Source organism: Bison bison, unplaced genomic scaffold (assembly GCF_000754665.1).
Source record: "Bison bison bison isolate TAMUID 2011002044 unplaced genomic scaffold, Bison_UMD1.0 scf7180017864468, whole genome shotgun sequence".
Taxonomy (NCBI): domain Eukaryota; kingdom Metazoa; phylum Chordata; class Mammalia; order Artiodactyla; family Bovidae; genus Bison; species Bison bison.
This window is the reverse complement of record NW_011495029.1, coordinates 978,157-988,575: the sequence shown is the minus strand read 5'-3', so window position 1 is coordinate 988,575 and position 10,419 is coordinate 978,157. Positions and strand designations below refer to the sequence as shown.

The following is a 10,419-nucleotide window of genomic DNA, read 5'->3' as shown; positions in this document are numbered from 1 at the left end:
TGGGCCCCTGAGCATGGGGGGTAGGGAGGTGCCCACCCTGGGGGGCTGGAGGGAGAGCTCACCGTCTGTCCATCTGTCTCTCTTTACCCCACCTCTGCCCCCTCGTGGGGGTCCTGCCCACCTCTCTCTCTCTCTTGCCCCCTCATTCTCTTTCCCTGGCCCCCTCTGTGTCTTTCCTCTCTCCTCTTCCATGCCTCCCCTTCTGCTCTGTGTCTGTTTCTCACTGGTTCTCTCCTGCCCCTGCCCCTCCATCCACCCCTGCCCCTGCCCCCAGACTGTGGCCTTCAGGGCCCCTTGGGCCGCATCGTGGGCGGGGCCGTGTCCTCGGAGGGTGAGTGGCCGTGGCGACACATCTGTGGGGGGGCCCTCATCGCTGACCGCTGGGTGATCACTGCTGCCCACTGCTTCCAGGAGGAAAGGTGAGCCTGGGGACACAGGCCACAAGAGGTGGGTAGGGAAGGTGGTGGTGAGGGGGCGCGGGCAGCGTGTCTGAGATCTCAGCAGACAGAGGGGAGGGTTGTGGGAAGCCCCTCAGACTTGCTGTCCCGACACTTCAGCCCTGCCTCTACCTCGAACACACTCTGTGCCCTGGGAAAGGTTGCTCACGCCTGCTGTGCTGTGCTTCTGGTGTCTTGCTTTCAGCTGGGCCAGTGAGCCATTCATTTACTCACTCCTCCACTCAGCGATATGCGTTGTGCTTCTACTATGTGCCAGGGGCTGTGCTAGACACTGGGGTAGAGCTGAGAACAGAATTCCTGCCCTGGTTATAGGTCATGACAGCCTTCTCCAGGTGTGCCTGTCCCCCACCCTGGGGAGGGAGAGAAGCAGAGAAGCCCACAAGAAGGGCCATCTCACCCCACCCACAGACATGCCCCCATCTCCGTGGTGGGCTAACAGCTCCCCTCTCCACCTCCAGCCTGATGCCCTGTACTCCAGACCCAACCCCCAGCACAGCAGCCCTGGACTCTCTCCCCACACCTCCTCCTCTTTCCTAGGTCTGCACAGTCCAAGCCAAAGGCCTGGAGCCACCCAGGCACCCTTCCTTCTCCCCCACACTCAGCCAGGCAGCAAGCCCTCTCAGTGGTCCGAACGCGTCTTCAGCCACTGCCCGTCCATGCTGCCACCATCACTCCGGTCACTGCAGCAGCCCAGAGTCCAGCTCCCTTCTGCATCCTATGCCTGGGTGCCCAGGTGCCCTCCTGGGTGTGGTCTGACTACCCAGGTTCTTTCACTCCATCCCTGGTTCCCCACTGTCCACAAAGTAGAGAAAACCTGGATGCTGACCTGGCCTCCAGGGGTCTGCACAGCCAAGTCTCTGCAAATTCTTTCACACTCAACTCCCACCCGCTCCTCCTGAGGACCCGCAAATTCTAGGAGTTTCCCAGTTTCTCCATCTATAAAGTGTGCAGAAAACATCTGCCGGTGCCTGGCACTGTGCTGATTTTTTTTTACATCCACAGTCTGATTGAATTCCCCAACATATGAGCAGATGATGCTATTCCCACTTCACAGATGGGGTGACTGAGGCCTAGAGAGGTACACTCACCTCTAGGAAGGGATGAAGCTGGGGCTGAAATCCAGGCAGTCAGACTCCAGGGCTAGCACTGAGCACCACACTGCCAGCTACATGGCCTGCCAGAGCAGGGTGGGGATGGGTGTGAGGGACCGGGCCCCAGGTGGGAATGCTGTCTATCACAGGGATTCGAGATGGGATGGGGGAGGCGGCTGCTGAGCAAGTCCCCCTCCCGCCCCAGCATGGCATCCCCGGCGCTGTGGACCGTGTTCCTGGGCAAAGTGTGGCAGAGCTCACGCTGGCCGGGAGAGGTGTCCTTCAAAGTGAGCCGCCTGCTCCTGCACCCGTACCACGAGGAGGACAGCCACGACTACGACGTGGCCCTGCTGCAGCTCGACCACCCCGTGGTGCGCTCGGCTACTGTGCAGCCCGTCTGCCTGCCTGCCCGCTCCCACTTTTTCGAGGCGGGCCTGCACTGCTGGATCACAGGCTGGGGGGGCCTGCGAGAAGGCGGTGAGCTGGACTGCGGGCAGGGGAGGTGGGGTGGGTCTGGCTCGCCTAATTTCGGGGCCTGGAAGGGAGTTGGCAAGGGACCCTGGGGCTCCACTCTTGCTAGTCCTGGATTAAATGGGGTAGTATTTCATAGAAAAAAAAAAAGCTTTTACTACGGCCATGGGTTGTCTCCCTGGCCCTTCCCTTCCTTCCAGAAGGGCAGTTCAGTTCAGTTCAGTTCAGTCGCTCAGTCATGTCCGACTCCTTTCGACCCCATGAATTGCAGCACACCAGGCCTCCCTGTCCATCACCAACTCCCGGAGTTCACTCAGACTCATGTCCATTGAGTCGGTGATGCCATCCAGCCATCTCCTCTGTCGTCCCCTTCTCCTCCTGCCCCCATTCCCTCCCAGCATCAGAGTCTTTTCCAATGAGTCAACTCTTCGCATCAGGTGGCCAAAGTATTGGAGTTTCAATACCTTTCAAGTGAAGGGCACTTAAGGAGAACCAAAGTCATGGGAGGCGATCCTGGGGGATATGTGTGGGGTGACAGTGCAGGCCAGGGACCCCATGGCCCTTGGGCAAGCTCCAACCCTGTGCTTCTTGGACAATGGAGGGTATATGTCTGTGTTGGGGGGAGACTTTTAATTATTAACACTTATCACATGGATGTTAGATTTTAGGGCAACATGATTTCATTTAATCCATCCAACAACTCTAGTTATTGGTTATCATGGACCCCATCTTAAGGGTGGGAAAACAGAGACATTTAGTGTTGACTCAAAGTCACACAGCCAGGGAGAGTTAGAATAGAGACTAGAACCCAGGACTGTCTGACCCCAGAGACTCTGCTGTTCCTGCTACTGCCTCTCAGAAACATGAGTTTCTGTCCTTCCCTCCTGCGCTGACCAGAGGCTGCTGTCCATAGAGGCCAGCTCTCAGTTCTGTACACGACTACAGCCATGCCCTGCACCCTCCGTGGTGGTGGCTTTCAGGAGTGTATACTGTGCTTTACAATCTGGAGGTGGGTGAGGTTGAGGGATAATGTAAAGATGGAGAAGCTGAGGCTCACGTGTAAAGTGACTTGTCCAAGAGGATGATAGAGAACAGTGGTCAAGGATCAGTCCACTTGCTCATTCATTCATTCAGTGACACATTTGTGAGCATCTACTATATGGCGGGCATTGAGTTGGACGAAGCGGTATAAAAATGAATGGGAGACAGTGCTAAGAGCTGACACGGATGGGGGTGTGGGGGCAACGGCAGCCCAGAGGAGGGGTGGGCTGAGCTGAGGCTTGCAGGGTGGGTCAGCAGTGTCCCAGCAAAGCAGAAAGGCGTTTCTGGTAAGAGCATAGGTGGCAACCCACCTGAGAACACCCAGCACCAGAGGGGAGCCGGGAGCTGGTGGATCTGGGTGAGGACAGGCAGGAAGGACAGGCAGGGGATCTCAGTCAGGGTCTTGAGCCAGAATTCCTACTCCTGACCTGAATGAAGGTCTCAGGGCTTCAGAAAAGAAACCAGCGTCTGGGTCCCACCCCAGCTGAACAGACCAGATCTTCCAGTGGAGCTAGGCACAGGGTGTATAGTGAAATTCCATGGTGGGGTGGCGGGGTCCAAACACGCATTCTCGTGGAGAAGCGCTGGCTGGACAGTGAGCAGAGGCTGACTGAGTTTTAGGTGGGAGCAAAGGCGTGAGGTGTGTGCTCTGGAAAAATTCCCCAGGGCTGTCACAGAGAAGAGGGGAGGTGGCCAAGAGGCCTCAGGCCTCAGGCCACCAGGGGTGGAGGAGAACCTGAGGACACTGGCCCTGGTGGGTGGGTGGGGGGCTCTGTCCCCAAGAGCCACTTGGAGAAGGAGCCAGAACAGAGCGTCAGTGAGGGGGAGGGCGGAGATGGGAGGGAGGGCAGAGCAGGACGAGGAAGGAGCTCTTGAGATACAAAAGGAAAAGCCAAGAGAAGAGACGGAGCCCCGGGCACCTCAGACCCTCTTACCTTTGCCCTCAATCCTGCCGGGCAGGCCCCACCAGCAACGGCCTGCAGAAGGTGGACGTGCAGCTGATCCCGCAGGACCTGTGCAGCGAGGCCTACCGCTACCAGGTGACACCCCGCATGCTGTGCGCCGGCTACCGCAACGGCAAGAAGGATGCCTGCCAGGTGACTCCCACGGAGTGTGCCGGGGGCGGGGAGAGGGCATGGCCCTCAGCTCACAGCAGCCTGCAGCAGCCTCACGGCAAGGTGGGCTTGGCTGTCCCCACTTTGTGGGTGAGGAAACTGAAGGTTGGGAGGTTGAGAGACTGCCTCCAGGTTGCAGACCCCAGATCAGAAAAGACCCCCGGTGCCAGGTCTGAGACCCAACCCCAGCTCTGCTTCTTATCCTCTGAGAGGCACTTTGCCCAAGTGACCCAGCAGAGAGCACTAGATGGAGCCCACAGAAGGGAGGCAGAGCTGGGCAGGGCACTGGGATGCACATTCAAGCTTCCATGACAGCCAGACCCCGCTGAAGGCCAGGCTGGGTTGGTTCGGGCTTCCTCCATGTATCAGAGGCTTCCAAAGGGGATGTGATTTTCCTGCTGTCACTCTCAGACTATCCCCAGTAGTCCAGCCCTTTACCTGGAAGTGGATTGCTTTACCCTGACGTAGTCCTGTCTCTCCCTGCCTTACAGGGTGACTCAGGTGGCCCACTGGTGTGCAAGGAGCCCAGTGGCCGTTGGTTCCTGGCAGGGCTGGTCAGCTGGGGTCTGGGCTGCGGCCGGCCCAACTATTTTGGCGTCTACACCCGCATCACTGGTGTGATAGGCTGGATCCAGCAGGTGCTGACTTGAGGAGCTGCCCCCCTGCAGAGCAGGGGCCTACTTCTTGGACTCAGAGAGCCCAGGGCACCCACCGGGGGGTTGGGAGCAAGTATTCTTCAGGCAGCAGGGCCTGGAGGGGACAGGAGGTGGTATTTCCTGTCCCCCAACCTGATGCCTGATATCAGCCTCAGTGAGGGTACGAGGGAGGTGGGCCATCCGCTGGTGGTCCAGACCACCCCTGAGGGCCTGGGATGGTTACCAGTCCTGGATGAGGGGTTCTCATCCAGGCTGTCACCTCCTGATTCTCTCTTCTCCTCCCCGCTCCTCCACTGCTGACTTTGGGGGGAAGAGTTGAGCAGTGATCCTGTGGCTGCCAGGTCCTCCCACCACCACCCCTGCCCCAGTGCAAAGGCTGTTGGGATGGCATCTTCTCCAGACAGCAGATTCCAGCCTTTGAAGCCCTCGGCCTAACTTGAGTGGTGGAGGAGGAAGGTGCTCCCACAGGAAGGGACCTCAGAGTCCTGGAGACAGCCAAGTGGGCCAGCCGCCACTGCAAGCCAAAGGGTGGGGAGCCCTGGGTCCAGGGTCCTCCCAACCCCACCTGCCCCTTGGGACTTCACTGCCCATTCTCACCAAGAGGTGAGCTCAGCTGCCCTGTGGAATAAAGCCGTCTGACCCAAGGTCCTGCTCTGGGGGTTGAATGGGGCCCCAGCACCAATCTCATGCCCTTGACTGAAGAGACCCTTGCTATCTGCTCAGCCTGTTGGCTAAGTGTCCAGAAGGCCATGGCAGGGTCAGTGGGGGCAGGGCTGGCCTCCAGGGCAGCTGCCTAAATCCCAGGAGCCACCCTGAGAAGGCAGTGGTTGGGTGCCCTCAGGTCAGAGTTGGTGGTGCTAGTGGTAAAGAATCCACCTGCCAAGCAGGAGATGCAAGAGACACAGGTTCAACCTCTGGATTGGGAAGATCCCCTGGAGTAGGAAATGGCACCCACTTCAGTATTCTTGCCTGGAAATTCCCTTGGACAGAGGAACATGGCGGGCTACAGTCCTCTGGGCCACAAACAGTCAGACACACACAGGTCAGAGTCAGGGCTGGGACAAGTGCTGGGCTTCCTCTGGAAGCCTAGGAGGAAACTGAGGGGCAGAGAGCCTCCTGATCACACCAGGGAGGGGTCAGGAGTGGAGCCTGGGGCAGAAGCCCTGTCTCCTGATTCCCAGGCAACCACTTCTCTGTCTCAGCACTGCCTCTGCATTCTGCGCCCCTTATTCAGCACCTCACAGGCTCTGACCACGTGCCAAGTGCTGTAGTGGGGTCATGGAGCTCACAGAACTCGGCTCCTTATCTCGGGAGGGGTGGGATGGTGACCGAGTGTGAAGCGTTCTGGGGGAGGCAGCCAGTAACTCAGAAAGTCAGGGAGAGCTGCCTGGAGGAAACTTGAGTTGGGATTCAAAGGCAGCCAAGGTAGGGAAGAGCATTCCAGGCAGGGGAAGAGGATGTGCAAAGGCACAAAGTCCTCAAAGTCAGTGGGCTCTTAGGGAAAGTCAGTTGTTTTTAGTTTGGACAGAGGTTGGGGTTAGGGGCAAAGCAAAGGAATTCTTTGCAGAATTCCTTTGGGGAGGGGCAAACTGAGATGAGATGGCAAAGAACTTGGAGTGGAGCTAAAGATCTGATGCTGGGCACTCTGGGGAGCCACGAAAGGTTCTAGAGCAGGAAGGTGACACACAAGTGGCTTCATATTTAGAAGCAACACTGACATCAGCGTGGAGAAAATGGGAGGCAGGTAAGCTGGTAAGGAGGCTGCTGTAGAACTCAAGAAGGAGGAAGCCTGGACTGAGCAGGGCAGTAGGGATGGACACAGTATTAAAGGGCCTTCATTATCCTCCAGGTGCATTGGTGGTGGGAGTAATCTGAGGACCTCTTCTGGCTGGGCTGGTGGAGGACCCATTGCCTGACCTGGGCACCTGGGGAAGGAAAGGCTCTGGGAAGGTATCATGAACTTAGGTGCCCCTAGGAAGGAGATGTCCAGGAGATAGGCAGAGCTTGAGAAAGGTTTGGAGGGGGGGTTTTCCAACCACCCTGCATGGAAGGTGGTCCAGGGAAGACCAAAGACATAGGGGAGACACAAGCACTGCAGAAGTGGGGGCCCAGAGTAGGAGGCTGAGGGGTGTGTCCAGTGGCTGGAGGGGAGCTGAGGGGGTGGAGTCTTAACAGCCAAGGCTATGGCCTGATTGGGAGTGATCAGGGAGGGCCGTGGGGTGGGCCCTCGTAGAGGTGAGGAAGGGGGGTGTCAAGCACAGAGTGGGAGGAAGAAGTGGGGAGCCTCAGCAGGGACCTAGTCTCCAGAGGGTTTTCAAAGGGAGACAAGGAGTGGCCACCAGAACCACATGTGGGGAAGCCTTTCACCTGCTGGGTCCCCACTGTGGAGACGGAGCAGATGGAGCAGCTGCTATGGGGGGTCACCTTTGGGGAGGGGACAGGACTACCCCGGGGGGCTTCTCAGAGGGGGAGCAGAAGACTGCCAGAGGGTACTCTGCTAAAATGCAAATTCCTGGCCTATCCTAGTCTTAGTGGAAATTGTGTGGGGGGGTGTAATCTGTTCTTTTAACAAGCCCCCTGGTGACCCTTTTGCGATACAGAAAGTGAAGTCAACTCAGAGAGCCAGGTGGACTCAAGGGAAGAAGTGAGGACCCCCAGGGCATCGAGTGGGCTTGGGAGGGCCTCTGCTTAGGGGATCATGGCTTTGCAGAGATGTCCCCCCCCAAATCTGCAAGATAAACTGCTGGGGGGAGGGGAGGAGGGAGGTAAGGTAGACACTCAGTAGGACCAGCACATGGTTAAGGAATTGGCCAGGTGGGGTGGGGGTGGGCAGGGCTTTGTTGGACTCTGAGAAGATGGAGGGGAGCCTGCGGGTTGTATTTCTTAGGACTTGGGGCAGAGGGTGGAGGTGACCAGAAGGTATCACAGCAGGAAGCAGAGGGGACGTCCTGGGAAGTTAGGATGGAGCGGAGGTGGCAGGGCAAAGCTGGGGAGCAGAGGGCCAGCTGAATGGGGAGGTGAGGAAGGGAAACTCCAGATGCCCAGAAACCTAGCTCCCCATCCCTCAGCATCCCAGCTAATCCACTTCTGCCTCAAGGCCGTGAGAGACTGAGTAACCCCGGGGGCAGGGCCTTAGAAGTCATCTCGTCCAACCCCTTGCTTTACCCATGAAGAAACAGACCCAGAGAGGGGCAGATACTTTCCAAAGTTCACCCAGCAAGGCAGCGTTGGTCCCCTGGATGCCCACCCACGGGACAGAGGATCCAGCCATGATACTTCCCCTTAACACACACGGGAGAGTGACAACAGGCAGACCCCAGGACTTTAGGGAAAAGCCCGATTACCTTTGGGCTGTCTATCCCACCTTAAGTTTAGCCCCTGATCCAAGGGACTTCCCTGATGACTCAGCAGGTAAAGAATGCAGGAGACTTGGGTTCAATCCCTGGGTCAGTAAGATCCCCTGGAGGAAGAAAGGGCAACCCACTCCAGTATTCTTACCTGGAAAGTCCCATGGACAGAGGCGCCTGGTGGACTCATCCACAGGGTCACAAGAATCGGACACAACTAAATGCACAGAGCGCTGTCCCCAAATGTGGCCCAGAGAAAGGGAGGCAGCCAGGCCGGCTGTTTCTTCAGGTTTTATTACGATGGGGTTGGACACAGCTGAGAAGCAAGAACCTGGCCCAGGAGCCCATAAATGCGAGAGGCCCCTCGCTCAGCCCCTGCCAGCCCTAGACTCTCCCCTGGGTGGAGGGAGGACGGTCCCTTTCCCTTGTCATCAGTTCCTGAGGGGCCCCGCTGCCCCTGCTGAATCAGTGCCTGCCTCCCTCCTGGCCAGGCCACTCTGTGCCCAGCAGTACAGATGAAGGGGATGGGGTTGGCGTGGGGAGCAGCCAAGCTGAAGGCCAAGTCACCCACCCCCTCCTTCAAATATGGCCAACCCCCAGACCTTTCGCCCCCACCAATCCCTGCATCTCTGTGCTGGGCCAGCCTGCGTTTTACACCCTCCCTGAGGGCCTTCAGGGCCCTCGCCCGTCTCGGTAACCTCACAACACCTTGTGAGGTAGGTAGGGCAGGATGTGACCCGGGTGACACACAGAGACACTCAGGCTCAAGGAGGTGACGTGACTGGGCTGCGGGGGAGCGTAGTATTTGCCATGCAGCTGGGGGCCCTGGGGGTGGGAACGTGGGTGCCTGGGAGACACAGCTGGACAACACCACACTTCGACCACAGGCAGACAGCTCTGCCCAGGGGTCCCAGGGCCCACCTCAGGACTTGAGAGGTCCCCGCGGGCCCCCTCCCGGACCCCGGAGGCAGGGGTGAATGACATCCCCTGGGGTGTAGACAGAGGTGACAGCGGGGAGAGCTCTTCCTCTGCCTCGGGCCGGGGGCCCACCCCGTGGTACAAAAATAAAGCATTTCAGAACGGAACCCCAAGTCCCTGGAGGCGATCTGGGGCCTTACATCCGGGTGCCTCTGGCTTGTAACAGCTAGAAAATAAGAGGGGCAGGGGGATGGGGTGGGGGTGGTCAGAACACCGGGAGGGGGAGGAGGGGTGGGGCCAGTGAGGAGAGGGGAGTGCAGGGCCAGGAAAAGGGCAGAGGGGAGATCGAAATGGAGGGGGGGTTGGGTGGGGGAGACAGGGAGAGAGAGAGAGTTAGGTGAGTCACGAGGTCCTTTCTGCGAGGAAGGAGGAGGGCTGAGGCCCAGAAAAAGTGGATTCAGAGCTGAGAAGGAGGCGATACAGGAAGGGGACCTGGCTTGCCGGTCTGCTGGGAACCCCACACCCCATCTTGGGCTGGGTGGTGGCCTCTTAGGAGTCCATATTCTGCCAAGACTCTGGCCGGGGGAGTGAAGGCCAAGAGAGGCTAGTCACCAGTGTCTCAGACAAAAGGTCACGGAGAACAGCTGTCTGTCCCCATTTTAGAGGCAACTGCGGCCCAGAGAGGGACAGTGACTTGCCCAAGGTCACAGCAGGTAGATAAGATGGAGTGGGGGCTTGTGGGCTCCTGGCCAGGGCTTCTTCTGCCACAGCCCAATCCTTAGCCAGCTCCTGCTGACTGCTCCTAGGCCACGGGCATCCAAGTGTGGCCTGTCCTTCCCAGCCCCGCAGAAACTGGGGACCCAGTACCCCGAGGCTGTGATTAGGAGTCCTGGGCGTCAGGGATGAGGTCTGGGCACCTGGCTTCCGTCTCCCTTCCCTCTTTCCCAGTGTGGCTCTGGTGCTGATGGGCAGGTGGGAGAGAATTTCCTCCCCCTCTTGTCTGCTCTCAGAGCCTCATACCCAAGGCCAAGATAGGCTGAGAAACTTGGGTGAGGGGAGAAAATCAGCCGGAAGTTCGGCCCAAGTTCAAGAAATAAGAGATGAGCACCCTTCTGGCTTCTGCCCCTCCCTCCAGCTCCGCCAGGCTATGAACCAGGCATGGCAGCTCTGGGGGCAGGCGAGGGGCCCAGGAGAGGCCCTCCCTGCAAGCACCACCTCAGGTCTGAGGGGGTGCAGCCAGAAACCTGCAAGGAGGAAAAGTGAGGAGGTGAAGCGCTGGAGCAGTGCCTCAGACGTGGCCGGCAGGGGGCGCTGAGGAGGTG

At 58.6% G+C, this 10,419-nt stretch overlaps 2 protein-coding genes across 2 annotated transcripts in view; one reads left to right on the top strand and one right to left on the bottom strand.

Annotated features, from left to right (window-relative positions):
* Positions 1 to 5,476, top strand: part of TMPRSS6 (transmembrane protease, serine 6) — a 48,840-nt gene extending 43,364 nt beyond the window's left edge. The window contains exons 15-18 of the mRNA XM_010860554.1: positions 272 to 419; positions 1,755 to 2,026; positions 4,022 to 4,158; positions 4,668 to 5,476. Of these exons, the coding sequence (XP_010858856.1) occupies positions 272 to 419; positions 1,755 to 2,026; positions 4,022 to 4,158; positions 4,668 to 4,826 (716 nt within the window). The 3' untranslated portion in view covers positions 4,827 to 5,476. The remainder of the gene's footprint in view (positions 1 to 271; positions 420 to 1,754; positions 2,027 to 4,021; positions 4,159 to 4,667) is intronic.
* Positions 5,477 to 9,253: 3,777 nt separating this feature from the next.
* KCTD17 (potassium channel tetramerization domain containing 17) overlaps positions 9,254 to 10,419 on the bottom strand; it is a 10,413-nt gene continuing 9,247 nt past the window's right edge. The window contains exons 8-9 of the mRNA XM_010860622.1: positions 10,251 to 10,341; positions 9,254 to 9,323 (exon numbers count right to left, since the gene is read on the bottom strand). Coding sequence (XP_010858924.1) covers positions 9,254 to 9,323; positions 10,251 to 10,341 — 161 coding nt within the window. The remainder of the gene's footprint in view (positions 9,324 to 10,250; positions 10,342 to 10,419) is intronic.